General features: G+C 40.4%; 1 protein-coding gene across 1 annotated transcript in view; it reads left to right on the forward strand.

Moving 5' to 3' along the window:
* Positions 1916-25387, forward strand: part of LOC102183296 (glycerophosphodiester phosphodiesterase domain-containing protein 4-like) — a 97955-nt gene continuing 74483 nt past the window's right edge. Inside the window, exons 1-7 of the mRNA XM_005699509.1 lie at positions 1916-1989; positions 9073-9166; positions 14931-14990; positions 19655-19753; positions 19825-19918; positions 21192-21269; positions 25172-25317. Of these exons, the coding sequence (XP_005699566.1) occupies positions 1916-1989; positions 9073-9166; positions 14931-14990; positions 19655-19753; positions 19825-19918; positions 21192-21269; positions 25172-25317 (645 nt within the window). The remainder of the gene's footprint in view (positions 1990-9072; positions 9167-14930; positions 14991-19654; positions 19754-19824; positions 19919-21191; positions 21270-25171; positions 25318-25387) is intronic.

The following is a 25387-nucleotide window of genomic DNA, read 5'->3' on the forward strand; positions in this document are numbered from 1 at the left end:
GGGGGAAAAATGGAAACAGTGACAGATTTTATTTTCTTGGGCTCCAAAATTACTGCAGACAGTGACTGCAACCTTGAAATTAAAAGGCACCTGCTCCTTGGAAAAAAAGTTATTACAAACTTACACAGTGTATTAAAAAAGTGGAGACATCTCTTTGCTGACAAAGGTCTGTATAATCAAAACTGTTTTTCCAGTAGTCATGTATGGATGTGAGAGTTGGACCATAAAGATGGCTGGGCACCAAAGAATTGATACTTTTGAACTGTGGTACTGGAGAAGACTCTTGAGAGTCCCTTGGACAGCAGGGAAATCAAACCAGTCAATCCTAAAGGAAATCATCCCTGAATATTCATTAGAAGGACTTATGCTGATGCTCCAGTACTTGGTCACCTGATGCAAAGACCCAAGTCAATGCAAAAGACCCTGGTGGAGGGAAAGATTGAGGGCAGGAGGAGAGGGAACAACAGAGGATGAGATGGTTGGATGGCATCATCAACTTGATGGACCTGAGTTTGCACAAACTCCAGGAGATAGTGAAGCACAGGGAAGCCTGGTGTAGTGAAGGACAGGGAAGCCTGGTGTACTGCAGTCCAAGAAGTCACAAAGTAGGACATGACTGAGCAACTGAACAACAAAGGAACAGATCTGATCATGTTCTAGAAACATAAAGAAGACCAGTGTGTCTGGAGTTCAATAATGGAGTTAGTATGTAGAATGGGATGAGGTCTGGGATGGGCAAGACTTGATCATGTAAGACCTCTGGGCCATGGCAGGCAGTTGGGATGATATTCTTGTACAGCAGGCTTTTCTGGGAGGGTTGTAAGCAGGGGAGTGACCATGTGATACATATTTTTAAAAGTCCACACATGATTTGTGTAGAGGGTGAGTATAATCCGAGTCAAAACCTGTTCTCTTCGTATTCCTACTCCAGAAGTGGTGGTTTAGTGCCTTGTTACCTATAATATCTCTCACCATTTTGAAGAACTCTGTTTTCCATTTTGTTTCCTTATTCTTAGTGCTCACAATAACTGTATAATTTGTACAGGGCGGGGATTATTCCATACATTTTGAATAGTTTGGATGCAGTGTCCCAACAAGGCAAAATTTCTCATTCTTGTGATACAGTCATAGCCCTGGGACAAGTTTGACAGTGTATTGTTCTAGTTTGTGGTACAGTTTTCAGTGCAGGGGTTGTCTTCAAGGTTCAGTGTGTACACGTTTGCAGAAAGATCATTTCCATATTGGTTTTGAGCTGACAGATCCAGGCTGTTTCCCTGCTTGGTTGTGTGACCTTGAGTCATTTAACCTAACCTCTCTGAGTTTTAACTCTTTATTCTACAAAATGAGATTAACAATACCTAACTTGTATAACTCATATATGAGAATTAAAATAAATGTAAGTAATTTGTGAAGTCCCTAGCGTTATAGCTACTGGGGAAAAAAGATTTATTCCCTAATCTAGTGCTCTTCTCCTCAAAATGTGGATAGATAAGTGACTATTCATTAGAGAACTGATGAATAATGAATGAATGAATTACTCAGTGAATGAACATACATTTGGTACATGGAGAGGTAGATGAATTCAACAGATGATTGTTGAGAGACCATGATTGGCAATACATAGAAGTGTAGTGAAAGTTCCTTTTCCTCAAAGAAGAAACTGTGACATCAGATATAAACATATGCAACCAACTCTAGTTCAGGATAATGTTATAAATAAAGTTTTGTAAAATTCCATAGGATTAAAAGAATACAGCGGTCTCTCCAGTCAGGGGAGGGTAATGCTACATTGTAACTATGGAGGCCTCTGAGGAGTATAAACAAATGTTGCAGAAGTACCATAAATAAATGGAGTTAAATGAGATTTCCTTCTGTCTCTTCCCAGAGAGAGCGATTATTTTACCCATGGCTGATTATGTCATTTTGCTTGTCTGTGCTTTTATTTTTCACATGGATAGAAACTTCAAATGAATTCAATGGCTTTGACTGGTGAGTTTTACTTTTTGTATTTTCATTTGTGTAAGGGCTCTTTGGTATAATTACCACATGGATCTTACTTCAGGCTGAAAAGATCTGGTTACATAAGAGGGAGGGTGGACAAAGTTGGAGTTTCTGCGTCTGGTGTATGGGAGGCCTGACTCTGGGGAAGCGTAAGCATGCTCAGCACCCTCAGCTACTATACTTCCCTTCCACCTGTGCTCACTCTCACTCTTAGACCAAATCTGGCTCAGGGGGAAGCTTTCTCTGTGCTTCCAGTGCCCCCAGTCCTTCTTTTCAGATGACTCCCTGATACCTTGTTCCTCAACTTCTTGATTTGGGTTACTGATGCCTACACTAGTTGGTCTTCATGATCTCTGTGCATGAACCCTGATATCTGTCTCACCTCCAGCCTCTTACTCTTTCTCTGTCCTTACGGGGCTTCCTAAAACTCTACAGACGGGTGTGATGTGTGATCTGAGCACCCTTCTGGCCAAACTCCAAGACAACTCTCAGTTCTTCCAGCTTCTCTAGCCTTAATTGTTATGTATCTTACCCATTATTTAGTGTTTGATGGAGAAATGGGTCTGTTTAAGTATGAGGCTTTTTAAAAATGTAATTTATTGTTTTTGTTCAGGTGCTAAGTCATGTCTGATTCTTTGTGACCCCATGGACTGCAGCATGCCAGGATTCCCTGTCCTTCACTATATCTCAGAATTTGCTCAAACTCATGTCCACTGAGTCAGTGATACCATCCAACCATCTCATCCCCTGTCACCCAATTCTCCTCCTACCCTGAACCTTTCCCAGCATCAGAGTCTTTTCCAAGGAGTTGGCTCTTTGCATCAGGTCGCCAAAGTATTGGAGCTTCAACATAAATCCTTCCAATGAATATTCAGGGTTGATTTCCTTTAGGATATCTGGTTTGAACTCCTTGTTTTCCAGGGGACTCTCAAGATTCTTCTCCAATACCACAGTTCAAAAGCATCAATTCTTCGGTGCTCAGCCTTCTTTATTGTCCAGCTCGCATATCCATACATGACTACTGGTAAACCCCTAACTTTGACTATATGGACCTTTGTCAGTGAAGTGATGTCTTTGCTTTTTAATATACTGTCATGTAATTCTTCCAAGAAGCTAGCATCTTTTAATTTCATGGCTGCAGTCACCATCCACATTGATTTTGGAACCCAAGAAAATGAAATCTGACACTAATTTCCACATTTTTCCCATCTATTTGCCAAGAAGTGATAAGACCAGATGCCATGATCTTCATTTTTTGAACGTTGAGTTTTAAGCCAGCTTTTTCACTCTCCTCTTTTGCCCTCATCAAGAGACTCTTTAGTTCCTCTTCACTTTTTGCCATTAAAGTGGTGTCATCTGCATATCTGAGGTTGTTGATATTTTTCCCAGCAATCTTGATTCTTGGGTCTGATTAGGGCTGTTTTGTTGCTGTTGTTGTTTTGGGCATTTCTTTTGGTTAGTCTTGTTAAAGGTTTGTCATTTTGCTTATCTTTTTGAAAAACTAAATTTTAGTTTTGTTGATTCTGTCATTGTTTTCCTGTTCTTTATTTCACTTATTTACCAAGTAAATTGGCCCTTGAATGGAGAAAAGGCATTGACAAATGATGAAAGTATGCTACCAATCTTACTCCTAGTTTTCTCCTACAAGAACTTTTAATAATTTACCAGATTTTTTGTCATTGGGGAAGAAGAAATACTTTTATGGGATTCCTGGACACTGACTGTGAACTTTCTGAAATGTAAAACTGGAGATATAAAATGCTGCTATGATTCCTTAGTAAGAGTAGGAACTTTTGAGTATTAGGTAGTCAATAAAATTCTGGTTCAGACTCATATCTTCATTGGGCATAGTGGGTCCCTAGACCACCCTGTGGTTATTTCTCTAGTTCTGGAATGCATACTCCAATAAACATACTCAAAATCATTCATAATCCCCACAGCAATACTCCATCATCAAATAGGAGATGTAAATATAAGAGAAGCTCCCCCTGATCCTAAAGCCACAGTAGGTTTCATAGGCAGTTCCATGGCTGCCATGGCAAATTACCACAGATTGAGTGACACCAAAGAATACCATTTCTTATCTCACAGTTTTGTTGGTCAGAAGTGAGGTATGATCTGGGTACTCAAGGTGCTTAGCTGGCCTGTGCTTTTAACTGGGGCTCTGAGTGAGACTCACTTCCAGGTTTATTTAAGTTGTTGGCAGAATCCAGTTTCTTCTGGTTGTTGAAATGAAGTGTTCATTCATTAGTGATTGTCAGATGGGAGTTGTTCCCAGCTTCTAGCTTGTGACCTTCTCTATCTTCAAATCTAACAGTGGTGTTTCAACTCCTTCACATGCTTCAAATTTCTCTGATTTCTCATTTCTCATGTCTCTGAGTTCCTTTTCTGCCTTCTTTACTTATTTTAAGAGCTCATGTGACTACACTGGATTCAATCTGATAATCCAGAATAATCTTCCTACTTTAAAGGCAGCTGAATAGTAACCTTAATTGAAAATGTTCCTCTTATAGTCTAACATAACATCATCACTAGTGACACCAGAGGACAAAGATATATGTTTCTCAGACCCTGATGCAGGGAAAGATTGAAGGCAGAATAAGAGGGTGACAAGAGGATGAGATGGTTGGATGGCATCACCAACTCAATGGACATGAACCTGGGCAAACTCCAGAGGATAGTGAAGGATAGAGAGGCCTGGCATGTTGCAGTCCGTGGGGTCACAAGAATTGGATTTGACTTAAAGACTGAACAACAACATACATATATATGTGTGTTTATATACACACATATATATGTATTTAAATGATATATATATGAATAAAATGTATGTTTATAATATATATGATATGTAAGGAAATATATATATATATGAATTTTTGCTTTACCCATTTCTCTGTCATTGAAAATAAGATGTGTGACTATTAGTTAATCGTATATCAGTTCAGTCGCTCAGTCATGTCTGACTCTTTGTGACCCCATGAATCGCAGCATGCCAGGCCTCCCTGTCTATCACCAACTCCCAGAGTTCACTCAGACTCACGTCCATCGAGTCAGTGATGCCATCCAGCCATCTCATCCTCGGTCATCCCCTTCTCCACCTGCCCTCAATCCCTCCCAGCATCAAAGTCTTTTCCAATGAGTCAACTCTTCACATGAGGTGCCCACAGTACTGGAGTTTCAGCTTTAGCATCATTACCTCCAAAGAAATCCCAGGGCTGATCTCCTTCAGAATGGACTGGTTGGATCTCCTTGCAGTCCAAGGGACTCTCAAGAGTCTTCTCCAACACCATAGTTCAAAAGCATCAATTCTTTGGCACTCAGCCTTCTCCACAGTCCAACTCTCACATCCATACGTGACTACTGGAAAAACCGTAGCTTTGACTAGAAGGAACTTAGTCAGCAAAGTAATGTCTCTGCTTTTGAATATGCTGTCTAGGTTGGTCATAACTTTCCTTCCAAGGAGTAAGTGCCTTTTAATTTCATGGCTGCAGTCACCATCTGCAGTGATTTTGGAGCCCCCCAAAATAAAGTCTGACACTGTTTCCACTGTTTCCCCATCTATTTCCCATGGAGTGATGGGACTGGATGCCATGATCTTCATTTTCTGAATGTTGAGCTTTAGGTCAACTTTTTCACTGTCCTCTTTCACTTTCATCAAGAGGCTTTTTAGTTCCTTTTCACTTTCTGCCATAAGGGTGGTGTCTTCTGCATATCTGAGGTTATTGATATTTCTCCCGGCAATCTTGATTCCCGCTTGTGTTTCTTCCAGTCCAGCATTTCTCATGGTGTACTCTGCATATAAGTTAAATAAGCAGGATGACAATATACAGCCTTGACGTACTCCTTTTCCTATTTGGAACCAGTCTGTTGTTAAATGTCCAGTTCGAACTGTTGCTTCCTGGCCTGCATACATATTTCTCAAGAAGCAGGTCAGGTGGTCTGGTATTCCCATCTCTTGAAGAATTTTCCACAGTTTATTGTGATCCACACAGTCAAAGGCTTTGGCATAGTCAATAAAGCAGAAAGAGATGTTTTCCTGGAACTCTCTTGCTTTTTCCATGATCCAGCGGATGTTGGCAATTTGATCTGTGGTTCCTGTGCCTTTTCTAAAACCAGCTTGAACATCAGGAAGTTCACGGTTCACGTATTGCTGAAGCCTGGCTTGGAGAATTTTGAGCATTACTTTACTAGCGTGCTAGTACTTAAATTAGAGGCATAAACATCATCCAGTGATCAATTGTCAGAACAGATGTAACAACCTTCTCTAGCATTTTCTGTAATAGCATACGGTCTAATCCCAACAATGAATACTTCTCTGAATCATCCCAGACCAAGCCAATATTTTTAATCATTTTGAAAATTCTTAGGCTTCATCTTTCATTTTTCTTTTTAAACTAGTTTTAAAGTATCTGCTTATTTATTTTTGGCTTCATTGAGTCTTTGTTGATGCATGTGGGCTTTTTTCTAGTTGTGATGAGTAGGGGCTACTCTTTAGTTTCAGTGCACGGACTTCTCATTGTGGTGGCTTCTCTTACTGTGGAACATAGACTCTAGGATGTGTGGGCTTTAGTAGTTGCAGCATGTGGGCTCAGTAGTGTGGCTCATGGGCTTAGCTGCCCCATAGCCTGTGGGATCTTCCCGGATAAAGGGTTGAACCCATGTCTTCTGCATTGACAGGTGGATCTTTACCACTGAGCCACCAGCAAAGCCTTCATCCCATTTTCTACTGCCTCTCCTTTTGAAACTTTAGTTTCATGTGTGTTAGGCCTTTTCTCTTCTTCCCATAAGTGTCATATTCTTTCTTCTGTACTTTTCATGTTTTTTTGTGTCTCTGTTTCCTTCTTGATATTTGTCTCCTGACTTGGTTTTTTGCTAAACTAATTATTTTGGCTGTGTTTTGCCTGCTATTAAATTTGTCCACTGCATTCTTAATTTTTGTTGTTGTATTTTCCTTTGTAGAATTCTTAATTGGTTCTCTTTTTAATAGGTCTCTGTGCTTTGTCACTCAGTCCAACTCTTTGTAACCCTATGAACTCTAGCCCACCAGGCTCCCTCTGTCCATGGGATCCTCCAGGCAGGAATATTGGAGTGGGTTGCCATGCCCTCCTCCAGGGGATCTTCTCAACCCAGGGATCGAACCCAAGTCTCCCACATTGCAGCTCTCCCACAATTTTTCCTTTGCCAGCAGTACCCAGCAGGTAGATGGGACCTTCACCTGTTTGGTGTGAGAATTTGGAAATGACCTAATATTAAATATTTAGTGGAAACAGTGTCAGACTTTATTTTGGGGGGCTCCAAAATCACTGTAGATGGTGATTGCAGCCATGAAATTAAAAGACGCTTACTCCTTGGAAGGAAAGTTATGACCAACCTAGATAGCATATTCAAAAGCAGAGACATTACTTTGCTGACTAAGGTCCGTCTAGTCAAGGCTATGGTTTTTCCTGTGGTCATGTATGGATGTGAGAGTTGGACTATGAAGAAGGCTGAGCACCGAAGAATTGATGCTTTTGAACGGTGGTGTTGGAGAAGACTCTTGAGAGTCCCTTGGACTGCAAGGAGATCCAACCAGTCCATTCTGAAGGAGATCAGCCCTGGGATTTCTTTGAAAGGAATGATGCTAAAGCGGAAGCTCCAGTACTTTGGCCACCTCATGCGAAGAGGTGACTCATTGGAAAAGACTCTGATGCTGGGAGGGATTGGGGGCAGGAGGAGAAGGGGACGACTGAGGATGAGATGGCTGGATGGCATCACGGACTCGATGGACATGAGTCTCAGTGAACTCCAGGCGATGGTGATGAACAGGGAGGCCTGGCGTGCTGCGACTCATGGGGTTGCAAAGAGTTGGACACGACTGAGTGACTGAACTAAACTGAACTGAAAATAGATAAGAAGGCCATTATGTTGATGAGGGCAGAAAATAATGTGGCTAGAGAAATTATTAGAAAAGAGAGAGGTACCATTGAAGGCAAAACCAAACTTTTCTTTCTCATTTGGAATATAAAGTCAATATTGCTGCTATAAAAGTCATGTAGCTAATTCTTTGGCTGTCTTTAGACTGCTTTATGTCTATCCTATATGTTCTTATCCCCTGCATTTCATTTTTTGATCATTACTCTGCTTGCATATGGATATGAGTCCTTTATCTCTCTGAAGATCTTGAATATATTTTTTATTGTTCTTTTCTGATTGTTATCTTATATTTTTGTGGAAGTTATTGTATTAGTTGGCATTATTAGGTTAATTTGTTAACATCACTTACACATTTTCTGATTCCTGGCTGTGAGATCATGTTTTACAGGATACTCTTCTCAGTGTCTTGATCTGGGATTAGCCTTGCTAGGTTGACTGCTTGTCTAACTTTTTCTTTTGGCATGTCTTCTCACCCCTGACCTAAGAGAATTTTTTCTTATATTTAATGTGGTAATATGTTCAATAATCTGTATTTTATATTATTAAAACATAATTTCTCTAGGTCTCATAAGGAGAGGAAATAATTTCTGTTATCTTGAAATGAAGAGTCTAAATTCTATGACATATAGTATTTAGAGTAATTGTAACATTGTTTAACTTAAATCAGTTTGTTAGCAGTTTTAAGTTATAACCTACTTTAGTAACAAGGAGGACTACAAATCTCTTACACAAGATATATATGTTAATATAGTGGCTTGCTATTGTGTAAGAGAACATATTTATAAGGACAAGGAATCTGCCAAATAGGCATGTATTAGCTATATGAAGGCAGTGAACTTATGGATGACTTTTTCTCTTTTGATATTCCATAATTCCTGTATTTTATTGTTTTTTTAAAGAGTGTATAGTTTTTGAGTCTTAATTCTAAATAACTTTAAAAAGCATAGCAGTTGTACAGAATCCTATTAATGTACCTGATTGTAGAGCAAAATTAAAACTTCTCAACTAAATACCTGTAAAGGGTAACTGTTCCCAAATTGCTCCTCTTCTTATTCCCCTGTTTCCTTATGCCTCATCTAGTCCAATCATATCCCCTATCCTTGACAGAGATACTACTAACTTCTTTATTTTAGAAATTGAAACACATTTTTGCAGGGTTGTTTTCCTAGGTACAGGAGTCTGGTTCTTTTGGTCCATTGTCTTGCTGAGTTTCCTTGGGATCCTGGCTGCCTACACAACACTCCTACTGGTGAGTAATGTTTCCCATTTCTCCCACTCCCTTCCTGAGTAGTCTCATGAGGTGCTCTGTCTGTCATATGGTTCCCAATTGGTGCTGGGAGCCCTCAGATCACTCTTCACAGAGTCTGGGTCTTCATCAGCCACTTAAATATTAGGCAGGAGGGATAGAGGGGTAAAAAGGCTCGTGCTGTTAGATGGTGTGTCTTTTCACTTTGATCCTTTGAAAGGGTGGCAGAACATCCTTTTTTTCTTTCTGTGTTTCATGGCTTATTTTCTGATTCATTTAGTGTTGTCATTTTAGATACCTGCATCTTCACATGGCAATACACTTGTTCGTTGAACTGCTCATTTCATAGCCCATCTCTTGAGGATCAGTCTTTCTGGATCTTACAAATTATCTAGTGAGTTAAACCTGTTCTGCTCTGCAAATGCTAATCCCCTAATCCAGGTGCAAATTACATTTTAGCAAATATATTTAGGTAATAGAGACCCTGCCTGTTTCCTGACATAGTAGTGTTGTGTAGTGTGGAAAATTCACACCAAACAGAGTAGTGTCATGTAGTGTGAGAAACGTAGGCCAGGCAGCAGAGGAGTCTTCAGAACTGGAAAGCTTATGGGAGACTTTTAGGTAACTAGCATTTTTCTGTGCCCACTTACACATAGGACATGTATATCTTTCTCTGGTTTCATAATTTCTTGTCTCCACAGATTTCCTCTCTGATACTAAAGAACACAACTCCCACAAGAGTTTACATTTGGATTAATTTTTCTTTCAGCAAAATATATTATATGAGTGATAAGTACTTAGGTTACAGAGATCAAAAGCATTTGATTTCTGTTTTCATACAGGGCACTTCAAAGGTAAGTATGAAAAATAAAGTTACAGTTGTCCTTAATAAAATGAGTGTAGAATCTAATAGGGAACTAGACCATAGACAAAAGTAAGGAACAAAGAGCATTATAATTGTCATTCACTTCAGTTCAGTTCAGTCACTCAGTTGTGTCCGACTCATTGCAAGCCCGTAAATCACAACATGCCAGGCCTCCCTGTCCGTCACCAACTCCTGGAGTTCACTCAAACTCATGCCCATCGAGTCAGTGATGTCATCCAGCCATCTCATTCTCTGTCGTCCCCTTTGCCTCCTGCCTCCAATCCCTCTCAGCATTAGGGTCTTTTCCAATGAGTCAACTCTTCACATGAGGTGGCCAAAGTACTGGAGTTTGAGCTTCAGCATCAGTCCTTCCAATGAACACCCAGGACTGATCTCCTTTAGGATGCGCTGGTTGGATCTCCTTGCAGTCCAAGGGACTCTCAAGAGTCTTCTCCAACACCACAGTTCAAAAGCACCAATTCTTTGGTGCTCAGCTTTCTTCACAGTCCAACACTCAAATCCATACATGACCACTGGAAAAACCATAGCCTTGATTAGATGGAACTTTGTTGGCAAAGTAGTATCTAGCTTTTCAATATGCTATCTAGGTTGGTCATAACCTTCCTTCCAAGGAGTAAGTGTCTTTTAATTTCATGGTTGCAGTCACCATCTACAGTGATTTTGGAGCCCGAAAAAGTAAAGTCTGACACTGTTTCCACTGTTTCCCCATCTATCTGCCATGAAGTGATGGGACTGGATGCCATGATCTTCGTTTTCTGAATGTTGAGCTTTATGCCAACTTTTTCACTCTCCTCTTTCACTTTCATCAAGAGTCTTTTTAGTTCCTCTTCACTTTCTGCCATAAGGGTGGTGTCATCTGCATATCTGAGGTTATTGATATTTCTCCCGGCAATCTTGATTCCAGCTTGTGCTTCTTCCAGCCCAGCGTTTCTCATGATGTACCTGCATGTAAGTTAAATAAGCAGGATGATAATATAGAGCCTTGATTTACTCCTTTTCCTATTTGGAGCCAGTCTGTTGTTCCATGTCCAGTTCTAACTGTTGCTTCCTGACCTGCATACAGGTTTCTCAAGAGGCAGGCCAGGCCAGGTGGTCTGGTATTCCCATCTCTTGAAGAATTTTCCACAGTTTATTGTGATCCACACAGTCAAAGGCTTTGGAATTAGAGGGTCCTAAATAAAGTTCTACCTGGGTACTGAGAAGGAAGCGTTAACTTCCAGCCAGGAAGATTAAGTGAGGCTTCTTGGAAGAGGTGGCACAGGAGGAGGATCTTGAAGCGATGTTAGATTTAGACATGTTTATGAGGATGGAGGAAAAAAAGTTCCAGAACATGGGGGTATCATGACAAAGTCAGGAAGACAGACATACATACAGTTTGACTTGATAAGATGGAAGAATCAGTGATGGTGGTGGTTTAGTCGCTAGGTTGTGTTTGACTCTTGTAACCCCATGGACTGTAGCCTGCCAGGCTCCTTTGTCCAAGGGATTCTCCAGGCAAGAATACTGGAGTAGGTTGCCATTTCCTTCTCCAGAAGAATCAGTACTGTTAACATATAAGGTATAATGTAGAATAATCTGAAATATGGATAAAATAATAGGATTTTCAAAGATTTTGGAAGGCCTAAAAATAGGCCAAGACATTTAGCATAAATCAGATTTCTAGTTAGGATAATCATTCTCGAAGTCATTGTATGGAAACTGTATGTAGACAGAGATTAGTAAGAAACTTTTTAATGAGGAAGATGTGGATGAATGATGTGCTTGGGTCCACCAAACTGTACTTCACTCATACACAGTAAACAAAATGGTATAGGATATGGCTATCTTCAGTTCAGTTCAGCTCAGTTCAGTCGCTCAGTCATGTCTGACTCTTTGTGACCCCATGAATCGCAGGACGCCAGGCCTCCCTGTCCATCACCAACTCCCGGAGTTCATTCAGACTCACGTCCATTGAGTCAGTGATACCATCCAGTCATCTCATCCTCTGTCATCCCCTTCTCCTCCTGCCCCCAATTCCTCCCAGCATCAGAGTCTTTTCCAATGAGTCAACTCTTCGTATGAGGTGGCCAGAGTACTGGAGTTTCAGCTTTAGCATCATTCCTTCCAAAGAAATCCCAGGGCTGATCTTCAGAATGGACTGGTTGGATCTCCTTGCAGTCCAAGGGACTCTCAAGAGTCTTCTCCAACACCACAGTTCAAAAGCATCAATTCTTCAGCTTTCAGCCTTCTTCACAGTCCAACTTTCACATCCATACATGACTACTGGAAAAACCATAGCCTTGACTAGACGGACCTTAGTCGGCAAAGTAATGTCTCTGCTTTCCATATGCTATCTAGGTTGGTCATAACTTTCCTTCCAAGGAGTAAGCGTCTTTTAATTTCATGGCTGCAATCACCATCTGCAGCGATTTTGGATCCCCCCAAAATAAAGTCTGACACTGTTTCCACTGTTTCCCCATCTATTTCCCATGGAGTGATGGGACCAGATGCCATGATCTTCGTTTTCTGAATGTTGAGCTTTAAGCTAACTTTTTCACTCTCCTCTTTCACTTTCATCAAGAGGCTTTTTAGTTCTTCTTCACTTTCTGCCATAAGGATGGTGTCATCTGCATATCTGAGGTTATTGATATTTCTCCCAGCAATCTTGATTCCAGCTTGTGTTTCTTCCAGTCCAGCATTTCTCATGATGTACTCTGCATATAAGTTAAATAAGCAGGGGACAATATACAGCCTTGACGTACTCCTTTTCCTATTTGGAACCAGTCTGTTGTTCCATGTCCAGTTCTAACTGTTGCTTCCTGATCTGCATACAGATTTCTCAAGAGGCAGGTCAGGTCAGGTGGTCTGGTATTCCCATCTCTTTCAGAATTTTCCACAGTTTATTGTGATCCACACAGTCAAAGGCTTTGGCATAGTCAATAAAGCAGAAAGAGATGTTTTTCTGGAACTCTCTTGCTTTTTCCATGATCCAGCGGATGTTGGCAATTTGATCTGTGGTTCCTGTGCCTTTTCTAAAACCAGCTTGCACATCAGGAAGTTCATGGTTCACATATTGCTGAAGCCTGGCTTGGAGAATTTTGAGCATTACTTTACTAGCATGTGCTGCTGCTGCAGCTAAGTCATTTCAGTCGTGTCCGACTCTGTGCGACCCCATAGATGGCAGCTCACCAGGCTCCCCCGTCCCTGGGATTCTCCAGGCAAGAACACTGGAGTGGGTTGCCATTTCCTTCTCCAACGCATGAAAGTGGAAAGTGAAAATGAAGTCGCTCAGTTGTGTCCAACTCCTAGCGGCCCCACGGACTGCAGCCCACCAGGCTCCTCTGCCCGTGGGATTTTCCAGGCAAGAGTACTGGAGTGGGTTGCCATTGCCTTCTCCGTACTAGCATGTGAGATGAGTGCAATTGTGCGGTAGTTTGCGCATTCTTTGGCATTGCCTTTCTTTGGAATTGGAACGAAAACTGACCTTTTCCAGTCCTGTGGCCACTGCTGAGTTTTCCAAATTTGCTGGCATATTGAGTGCAGCACTTTCACAGCATGGATATCTTAGTATATGGTATATTCTAAGATGGACTTGCGGTGTCTAGTAAGCTATGTATTTTAACAAGCTTCTACTCTGTCCTACCTCTTTTTGGATATAGTGGCAGCAACAGAGGAGACCAGGTTTCTATTTCTTTATCTTTCAGTTATTTGTAACCTTAACAAAGTCTCATAACTCTTCTAATTCTCAGTTTCTTTTCTTTCAACTGAGAGTGATAATGATATTTAATAAAGTGGTATTTTATAGGGCCTAAAAGTGAAAGTGTTAGTTGTTTAGTCACATCCAACTCTTTGCAACCCCATGGATTGTAGCCCTCCAGGCACCTCTGTCCATTGGGATTCTACAGGCAAGAATACTGGAGTGTATTGCCTTGCCCTCCTCCAGGGCCTCTTCCCAATCTAGGGATTGAACCCAGGTCTCCCACATTGCAGGCAGGTTCTTTACTGTCTGAGCCGCTAGGGAAGCCCAAGGTCTTGTCTGGGACCTGAACTCAGGACCTCTCGTGCTGGAGGCAAGAACCATATTCGATAGACCAACCAGCTTGCCTGTATTGTACATTGGTAAAGTACAAAATAATACAAAATAATATGGATAAAATAATATCCATAACATTGCTTTGATAAAAAGGTGAGTGCCTTATGCACTCAAACTCTCTTTAATATCCTTAGCATCTAAAGACTCCAGTTTTCAGTCTCCATCTGCACACTGACTTCATGATTGCGTAGACTTAGATTCAAATCTAATTAAGATTTATTGACTAATACCAATGTTAACAATAGTGTTAACAATTGTAACAATGGCACTGGTTCCTCAAAGAAGAGCGCTTTTTTTTTTAACATTTCAGTATTATTATTATTTTATTGTTGGCACATTTATAGGAGAAACTTGATTAGATGAGAAGAGGAAGCAAAATTTAAGGAAATTCAATGAGACTATCAAAGAGCTGGCCCCTCACTCTTATTACTAGTTCTGCATAATACTAGGAATAAGCTCCATCACTCGGCAAATAAGTTGGTAGGAACTCTGGAAGAATATCAGTGTGGTGATTGTTACAAATTTGCAGAGAAGATAATAAACTCTCTCTGGGTTGCTGGTGAAAGTTACAAGTAGGAGGTCACATGGAGCACTGTTTGAAGGGTTGGTGGCATGGAAAGGGAGAGCTTTGTAGGCAGAGGAATAGTGTGACAAACCCTTGATGCTGAAAAGGGCAGGTGTAGCAAGAAGTGAATGTAATGCTGGGCTGAAAGGAATGTTGAGTTGACAACAGTGTTTTGGGTAGCATCTTGATGATTTCATTTCAAATTATTCTCCTCCTTTTTTTTTTTTTTTTTTTTTGGTTTCAGGTACTTGGATTTTTGTTGTGTTGGGAAAAACAGCAACTGTACCTGCACTGGTACCATAAGGTAGGACATCCGAAAATTCAAATAGGAGACCCGAGACCAGGACTGAATGTGCCTCTTTGGCACTAAGTATTTAATACAGAGCTTCCCTTTCTTTGTCTCCCTTAGCAAAAAAGAAATCTGCTTATACTATTTCAACTGAAATGATTCAGTTCCTAACAGGTGGAACTGGCTTACTGACCATGATGAACCCAAACTTTATTTTTTCTCACTACTCTGTGTTAAACTTACTATGTGTGTTTGTTATTCCCATCCCCATAAAATCTTGAGCAAGCTCCATTAATTTCCCAGTCCTTCATAGTTACAAGGGCATTCCACTTCAATTACTAAATATTTCAGTTCATTGTAATGAATTCCAACTTTGTGAGACATTTCCTTTACCCTATTTCACATGACCCAGGCCTGGAAACCAACAGTGGTGAAGAGAACATGACCTTTTACCTTTCTTGCAGAGTAAGGGTCAGGGGAAGGAGAGATAGGGTAAAGAACACAGTCCCACAGGGAGGGTTTGGTTCTATTAGGACCAATAAATTGCAATTTTTGGCTCTTTACCGCATGGATTTTTCCATGTGTGTTTTCAGAGACCCTTCTGTTGAGATCTTGACTGCAACTCTTGGTGGATTCAATGCCTGTCTTCCTGTACCCTCTAAAATTTCTCTGCTGATGTCCTTTTTATTCTCCCTGAGTTTGGAGCCCTTTAAAAATACACAAGAAAGTACAATGGATCTGTTTTTGTTCTGAGGAGACAGACATTACTGACCCAGCATCTGAAGACATGCAACTCTTTTCCATCATTGCCTCCCTTGTCTTGTTTTGCTATGGGCTTGAACATCTCCAGCATAGCCTCTTGGTATTTATACTTTTTCAGGCATGGTTTTCCTTGTATTTCCTCAAATCCAGAAACATGTCAAACTCCTTGAGTGGTCCCCTTAAATTTCCTTAAGAGGAAAATTTCCCTCAAAAGGGAAGTATGAATTGAAAGTATACATTTAAGAGTTAAAATAATGGAAATTGAAGTAATAAGATCATGCAGGGAAAGAGGAAATTGAAGCATGAACATATAGGTGTTACTGAGATTCCCATAGGTTTTGGAGTTTGGATACCGTGAGCAATTTGTCACTACAAAGGGTCCCTGCGGGTTAAACCATTCTGATTACTATTCCAGAAACCGTGCTTACCTTGCCTCTGACAGTGAGCGCTGCTACTTGGCCTCTGCCACAGCAGAATCTCATCATTGCCTTTGATCTCAGGAAGCCAGTTTCTGTGTCAGCATCTCTCGCCTTTATCCAGGCATAAAGCATGGCCACTATGGTGCTTTTCAAGGATGCTGACACTCTCCTCACCAATGTGTTTCTCAGTGTCCTCTGAGACTGCCTGTAGGGCACAATATGGAGTGGGTTAGCTGACCATAGGTGATAGCATTTCAACAACATTTTCTCTTTAAAATTATTCTCAGTTTGTTTTAATCCACACAGTCAAAGGCTGTGGCATAGTCAGTGAAGTGGAAGAGATGGGAATACTAGATCACCTTATCTGCCCTCTGAGAAACCTGAATGCAGAGCAAGAAGCAACAGTTATAACTGGAAGTGAAACAACAGACTGGTTCAAAATTGGGAAAGGAGTACATCAAGACTGTATATTGTCACCTTGCTTATTTAACTTATATGCAGAGTATATCATGCAAAATGCTGGGCTGGATGAATCAAGCTGAAATCAAGATTGCTGGGAGAAATATCAACAACCTCAGATATGCAGATGATACCACTTCAATGATAAAAAGTGAAGAACTAAAGAGCTTCTTGATGAAGGCGAAAGAGGAGAGTGAAAAACTTGGCTTAAAACTCAACATTCAAAAAATGAAGAACATGGCTTCTGGTCCCATCACTTCATGGCAAATAGATAGGGAAACAGGGGAAAGAGGCAGATTTTATTTTCCTGGGCTCCAAAATCACTGTAGATGGTAACTGCAGCCACAAATTGAAGTATGGCAAAACCAATACCATATTGTAAAGTAATTAACCTCCAATTAAAATAAATAAATTTATAAAAAAAAAAAAAGCTAGCTCCTTGGAAGGAAAGCTGTGACAAACCTAGACAGCATGTTAAAAAGCAGAGGCATCACTTTGCCGACTAAGGTCCATATAGTCAAAGCTATGGTTTTTCCAGTAGTCATATATGGATGTGAGAGTTGGACCATAAACAAGGCTGATCTCTGAAGAATTGATGCCTTTGAATTGTGGTGTTGGAGAAGACTCTTGGGAGTCTCTTGGATAGCACGGAGATCAAACCAGTCAATCCCAAGAAATCAACCCTGATTTAAATATTTGTGTTATGAGGCATTTGGTCTGCTAACGGGTTTTTTTTTTTTTTTTCAGATTTTCACATCTATTTTTGTCTTTGTATAGAAGACATTGGACTATAGGTTTTGTTTCCTGTAATTGTCTTGTTCAGTTTGAGTATCAGTGTTTTTGTTATCTTCAAAAAACAAGTTAGAGAGAATTCCCTCTTTATTCTCAGGAAGAGTTGGTGAAAATTGAAATATTTCTTCCTTTGTTGTTGTTCAGTTGCAACCCCATGGACTGCCACACACCAGGGTTCCCTGTCTTTTACTATCTCCCAGAGTTTGCTCAAACTCATCTTGATTGAGTCTATTATGCCATCCGACAATCTCATCCTCTGTGGCCAAATTCTCCTTCTGTCTTCAGTCTTTCCCAGTATCAGAGTATTTTCCAATGAGTTGACTCTTTGCATCAGGTGACCAAAGTATCAGAGCTTCAGCTTCAGCATCAGTCCTTCCAAAGAATATTCAGGGTTGATTTCCTTGAGGATTGACTGGTTTGATTATCTTGCTGTTCAAAGGACTCCCAGGAGTTCTTTCCAGCACTACAGTTGAAAAGCATCAGTACTTGGTGCTCAGCCTTCTTTATGGTCCAACTCTCATATCCATATATGACTACTGGAAAAACCATAGCTTTAGCTAGACGGACCTTTGTCAACAAAGTGATGCCTCTGCTTTTTATAGGTTTGTCATAGCTTTCCTTACAAGGAGCAAGTGTCTTTTAATTTCGTGGCTGCAGTCACCATCTGCAGTAATTTTGGAGCCCAGGAAAATAAAGTCTGTCACTATTTCCTTCCCCCCCACCCCATCTATTTGACATGAAGTGATGGGACCAGATGCCAAGAGGTTAGTTTTTTGAATGCTGAGTTTTAAGCCTACTTTTTCAATCTCCTCTTTCACTCTTGTCAAGAGGCTCTATAATTTGTCTTGTTTTATTTTTTTTCTATTAGAGTTGTGTCATCTGCGTATCTGAGGTTGTTGATATTTCTCCCTGCAACCTTGACTCCAGCTTGAGCTTCATCAAGCCTGGCATTTTGCACGATGTACTCTGCATATAAGTTAAATAAACAGGGTGACAATATACAGTGTTGACGTACTCCTTTCCCAGTTTGGAACCAGTCTGTTCCATGTCCAGTTCTAACTGCTGCTTCTTGACCTGCATACAGGTTTCTCAGGACACAGGTAAGGTGGTCTGGTATTCCCATCTCTTTAAAAATTTTCCGCAGTTTGCTGTGATCCACACAGTCAAAAGCTTTAGCATAGTCAATGAAGCAGATGTTTTTCTGGAATTCCCTTGCTTTTTCTATGATCCAAGAGATGTTGGCAATTTGATCTCTGTTTCCTCTGTCTTTTCTAAATCCAGCTTGTACATCTGGAAGTTCTTGGGTCACATATTGTTGAAGCCTAGCTAAAAGGATTTTGAGCTTTACCTTGCTAGCATGTGAAATGAGTGCAGTTGAGTGGTAGTTTGAATATTCGTTTGCATTGCCCTTTTTTGAGATTGGAATGAAAACTGACTTTTTCCAGTCCTGTGCCACTGCTGTGTTTTCCAAATTTGCTGGCATGTTAAGTGTAGCACTTTAACAGCATCATCTTTCAGGACTGGAAATAACTCAGCTGGAATTTTGAAAATTAACCATTTAAGGCAGCAAGGCCTGAAATTATTTTGTGAGGTTTGATCATGGATTCAATTGCTTTCATAGGTACAGAAGTCTCTAGAGGGCACCACAGATGTAGGAAAACTACATTTGAAGGAGAACAAGTTAAAATTGTGTCTTCTTGGTTTCAGTGTAATAGTAGATTTTTTAAATCTGTCCGACAGATATTTGCTGAATGATTACTGTGTGTCAGGCAGTGAGACACTGCCTCTTAAAGGCAGTGAGAATATGATCTTACCCAAATATTGTCCTTGACCTCATAAGCTTATAGTCTATTTGGGAAAAAACATATGTTGAAAAGGCAATTACAAATACTGTTGACTTGTGATTATACTGAGTCACTTAAAGTGATATTGAATATTTAAAATGGCCATTGTTGAAACTTGGTGAGATATGCCAAAGAGTATTGAAGACCCAGCTGAGGTGGAAATAATTAATTAGTAAAAACATCAGACCATATAGCTGTATAATTTTTTTCCAGCCATGCTACATAACTTAGACTTGGCAGCAATAAGATTAAATCCAAGTAGTACTGGGGGTCTGAGGGGTGGTTAGATTAGGAGATGAGGAATATGGTCACTGAAATTGTGAGAACAAATACACATTTCTCAAGCACAGTTATGATCAAAGCCTACTGCATGGAAGTCAGAACACTCTTTTTGTTTCCCCAGATCCTGGTTCTGATAATGATTCCATTTTTCTTATTTTTGTTATGGATTTTGTTAACTTACTGGAAAGACAGGTGGCTCACCATCGGGCTGTCACTTCAGGTAAGCACCATACTTAGTTGTAGTCCTGTCTGTCCAGATGTGTTCAGGCTGACTTTTCAATTTCCTCACAGGTCTTTTCTCCCTACATACACCTGAGCAGCATATCTGTGATGGTTTTGCTTTCATGGCCTGTGGCCTTCTACTTGATCCATTTGGAAGGAGAAGGTATGTCCTGTGGGTGGAGCCTTCCCTGATTCTTCCAGCTCTGGCTTTAACTTCTGTACTTTACTCAGCAGAACAAGCAAAGCACCACTGTATCTTTTTGAAACTCATTTATCTTGTTACTCAAGCATGCTCCTTGTGATCAAACTCACAACCATACATGGTCTGTCATAACATCCTGTCATAGCATTTCCCAGGCTAAGCAGTCCGTCTTCTAAAGAGACATTCTCCTTTTAGAAAAATAAGTATTTTCTCTCATTAACTTTCAGGGAATAGATTGGAGTAGTTTTAGGGAGGGTAGAGGGCATTTTATTTTTATTTGGCTAGTGATGTTACACGTCATAGTTCTTTAAGTTTGTATTCAGATATTACTATTTTCTTTGTGTGTGTGTGTGTGTTGCTATATTTTGTTTATTTTTTCTCTTCTGTATAACATTCTATTGATGGTATCAGCACTGAGACTTTTTTAAAAAATTTAATTTTATTTATTTTTAATTGGAGGCTAATTGTGCAAGACAGCAAAAGAGACACAGATGTATAGAACAGTCTTTTGGACTCTGTGGGAGATGAAGAGGGTGGATGATTTGGGAGAATGGCATTGAAACATGTATAATATCATATAAGAAATGAATCACCAGTCTAGGTTCAATGCAGGATACAGGATGCTTGGGGCTGGTGCACTGGGATGACCCAGAGGGATGGTATGGGGAGGGAGGTGGGAGGGGGGTTCAGGATTGGGAACATGTGTACACCCGTGGTGGATTCATGTTGATGTATGGCAAAACCAATACAATATTGTAAAGTAATTAGCCTCCAGATATTACTATTTTCAACTCAAGAAACAGGTGCAGATATTCCCTGGATACATCTTAGTCCTTCAAAGCAGTCCATGGTGAGTCTGTCACCTTTGAGGACTTCCACAGAAGCAGAAATCTGCCTCTGCCACTACTTTCTTCTTCATTCTTTGTCCTAATATCATGGAAGCAAATAAGAATCAGAGCTGTATGTGAAGCTGTTTTGAGAATGGAGTTAACTCTCAGCATCCTTACTGAGAAACCAGGAGAACCTGCTTCTGTCTATGTCTCTTTTTATTATTACTGGTTAAACAAGGAGTGCTTGCTTCCTGACGTGTCCAAGGACTCAGAAAGAGAAAAACAGGATTGCCATTATGTGTGTATGTGTATGTAAGCTGGTGAATTTTAGGAAATGTTTCTGGGGGCAGGAACTTACAGGGGACAATAATGAACTCTTTTCTTTTTTATTTCCTGAATTTTAGCTAGAATGAGACGTTACCAGATTACAAGTAATGAAAGAAGAAGAAATACATGCTGTAGTATGCTCACGAAATTGAGAGGTTAGAGCTGGAGAGCTAGATTTGAAAGTGACATGGATGATAATTTTAAAATGTACAAATAGGTTAAATCCTCAAACGTATAAAATAGTAAATGTTGAGGTATTGCCAGTGATAACAGGTATTGTGATTGGTCTGTGTGTTTGTGTATGTGTGTGTGCGTTTAAGAGAGGAGTGGGGGAGAGAGAGAAATACAACGATTTCAGTTCAGTTCAGTTCCGTCGCTTAGTTGTGTTCGACTCTTTGCGACCCCAAGAATCGCAGCATACCAGGCCTCCCTGTCCATCACTAACTCCTGGAGTTCACTCAAACTCACGTCCATAGAGTTGATGATGCCATCCAGCCATCTCATCCTCTGTCATTCCCTTTTCCTCCTGCCCCCAATCCCTCCCAGCATCAAAGTCTTTTCCAGTGAGTCAAATCTTCACATGAGGTGGCCAAAGTATTGGAGTTTCAGTTTTAGCTTCATTCCTTCCAAAGAACATCCAGGGCTGATCTCCTTCAGAATGGACTGGTTGGATCTCCTTGTAGTCCAAGGGACTCTCAAGAGTCTTCTCCAACACCACAGTCCAAAAGCATCAATTTTTTGGCACTCAGCTTTCTTCACAGTCCAACTCTTACATCCACACATGACCACTGGAAAAACCATAGCCTTGACTAGACGGACCTTTGCTGGCAAAGTAATGTCTCTGCTTTTGAATATGCTATCCAGGTTGGTCATAACTTTTCTTCCAAGGAGTAAGCGTCTTTTAATTTCATGGCTGCAGTCACCATCTGCAGTGATTTTGGAGCCCCCCAAAATAAAGTCTGACACTGTTTCCCCTGTTTCCCCATCTATTTCCCATGAAGTGATTGGACCGGATACCATGATCTTTGTTTTCTGAATGTTGAGCTTTAAGCCAACTTTTTCACTCTCCTCTTTCACTTTCATCATGTTCTGCCATAAGGGTGGTGTCATCTGCATATCTGAGTTTATTGATATTTCTCCCGGCAATCTTGATGCCAGCTTGTGCTTCTTCCAGCCCAGCATTTCTCATGATGTACTCTGCATAGAAGTTAAATAAGCAGGGTGACAATATACAGCCTTGAAGTACTCCCTATCTTATTTGGAACCAGTCTGTTGTTCCATGTCCAGTTCTTACTGTTGCTTCCTGGCCTGCACACAAGTTTCTCAAGAGGCAGTTCAGGTGGTCTGGTATTGCCATCTCTTGGAGAATTTTCCACAGTTTACTGTGATCCACACAGTCAAAGGCTTTACCATAGTCAATAAAAAAGAAATAGATGTTTTTCTGGAACTCTCTTGCTTTTCCCATGATCTAGGGATGTTGGCAATTTGATCTTTGGTTCCTCTGCCTTTTCTAAAACCAGCTTGAACATCTGGAAGTTCACTGTTCACGTATTGCTGAAGCTGGCTTGGAGAATTTTGAGCATTATTTTACTAGCATGTGAGATGAGTGCAATTGTGAGGTAGTGTGAGCATTCTTTGGCATTGCCTTTCTTTGGGATTGGAATGAAAACTGACCTTTTCCAGTCCTGTGGCCACTGCTGAGTTTTCCAAATTTGCTGGCATATTGAGTGCAGCACTTTCACAGCATCATCTTTGGTCTATGATGAGTCAATAGTGTCATATCAATTGCATGAGGTAATATTAGTAGCAGAATAGCTCCATTTTTTTTTTTTTTTTTTTTAACAACCAACGAAATAAATTTATTACAATTTAACAAAATGTATTTTTAAAAAACCCACCAGGCAGGACGGTGCAGCCCAAAGCACAGGCCAGGTCTTGGGGGTGTCAAGCAGATGGGCAGAGGATGGAGGTGGGATGCCAGAATCAGAAAGAGCATAATAATAATAGCAGCAAACATGACTGAGCAGTGAACATGTCCATTTTTTGAAATGAAGAAAATGAATACCCAGAGAGGTTAAACAATAAGTCTGAGTCACATAATTAGAAAGTAGTAAAGTGTGCTTTGTATTTGGATTTCTTTCAACTAATATTCCTTCCGCTATGTCTGTCTTCTGTCAATACCTGGGCATTTTAGGCTGATCTTTAAGGGCTTGAGAGCTTTTTCAGAACCAATCAAACTCCTCCTCCTTCTGAGAAGCTACTCCTTAACATTCCCTCTCCTTCCTGCCTCCTGTACAATTTATTCCATTGTTAATTTGTATTTGTAATTTTTTGTAGTTGTTCAGTTGCTAAGTCATGTCTGACTTTTTGTGACCTCATGGACTGTAGCATGCCAGGCCTCACTGTCCGTCACCATCTCCTGGAGTTCACCCAAGTTCATGTCCATTGAATTGGTAATGCCATCCAACCGTCTCATCCTTGGTCACCCCCATCTCCTCTTGTTCTCATTCTTTCCCAGTAATAAGATCTTTTCCAGTGAGTCGGCTCTTTGCATCAGGTGGCCAAAGTATTGGCGCTTCAGCATAAGTCCTTCCAATCAATATTCAGGGTTGATTTCCTTTAGGATTGATTGTTTTGATCTCCTTACTGTCCAAGGGACTCTCAGGAGTCTTCTTGAGCACCACAATTTGAAAACAAATTTTTCAGTGTTCAGCCTTCTTTATTGTCCAACTCTCACATCTTTACTTGACTACTGGAAAGACCATATTTTTGACTATACAGACTTTTGTCAGCAAAGTGATGTCTTTGCTTTTTAATATGCTGTCTAGGTTTGTTATAGCCTTCCTTCCAAGAAGCAAGTGTCTTCTAATTTCATGGCTGCAGTCAACATCCCCAGTGATTTTAGAGCCCAAGAAGAGAAAATCTGTCACAAGTTTCACTTTTTCCCATGAAGTGATGTGACTGGATGCCATGATCTTAGTTTTTTTAATGTTGAGTTTTAAGCTAGCTTTTTCACTCTTCTCTTTCACCCTCATCAAGAAACTGTTTAGTTTGTCTTCACTTTTTCCTATTAGAGTGGTATCATCTAAATATTTGAGATTGTTAATATTATTCCCAACAGTCTTGATTCCAGTTTGTAGCTCATCCAGCCTGGCATTTTGCATGATATACTCTGCATATAAGTTAAATAAACAAGGTGACAGTATATAGCTTTGTTGTACTCCTTTCCCAATTTGGAACCAGTCCATTGTTCAATGTATGTAACTGTTGCTTCTTGGCTCGCATACAGGTTTCTTAGGAGATGGGTAAGATGGTCTGGTATTCCCATCTCTTTAAGAATTTTCAAGAGTTTGTTCTGATCCACACAGTCAAAGGCTTTCTTGTAGTCAATGAGGCAGCAGTGGATGTTTTTCTGGAATTCCCTTGGTTTCTCTATGATCCAACGGATGTTGGCAATTTAATCTCTGGTTCCACTGCTTTTTCAAAACCCTGCTTGTTCATCGGGAAGTTCTTGATTCAAGTACTACTGAAACCTAGCTTGAAGGATTTTGAGCATAACCTTACTAGCATGGAAAGTGAGCATAATTGTCCAGTAGTTTGAATATCCTTTAGCACGATCCTTCTTTGGAATTTGGATGAAAACTTACATTTTCTAGTCCTGTGGCCGTTGCTGGATTTTCTAAATTTGCTGGCATATTGAGTGCAACACTTAAACACCATCTATCTTTTAGTATTTTAATTAGCACAGATGGAATTCCATCACTTCCACTAGCTTTATTGGTAGTAATGGTTCCTGAGGCCCACTTGACTTCACTCTCCAAGATGCATTTGCAATAATTTTAACTTAATAATCATGCTTGTATTTGAGTAGCCTTTTGCTTTCAAATAACTGAAATGTGGGGGACCTGAGAAAAATAGTAAATCTGTGAGCTCACAGAGTCAGTGAACCCATGGATTAGATATTTACTATAACTATTTTGGGGGAATACTTATTTGCTTGGGATGGTTCTCCATTCCTTTTTTCTTTTTCATCACTTTTTCATTCCAACTTTTTCAGCTCTACAAGTGGCCGTTGGAGTGCCCTTTTTTCTTATCCTTTTATGTCTCTATGTGGTACCATTTGGGACTTACTCTCCCTGCCTTCAGGAGAAGGAGAAATTGGCACCCAAGCCAACCTTCTTTGGACATAGAGGTGCACCCATGGTAAGTCTGAGCTTGATGGAAGTGGGTGTGCATGGGTGTGGATGAGACAAGGGCACATCAGATTCTCAGA

The sequence above is a fragment of the Capra hircus genome, chromosome 29 (assembly GCF_001704415.2).
Source record: "Capra hircus breed San Clemente chromosome 29, ASM170441v1, whole genome shotgun sequence".
Taxonomy (NCBI): Eukaryota; Metazoa; Chordata; class Mammalia; order Artiodactyla; family Bovidae; genus Capra; species Capra hircus.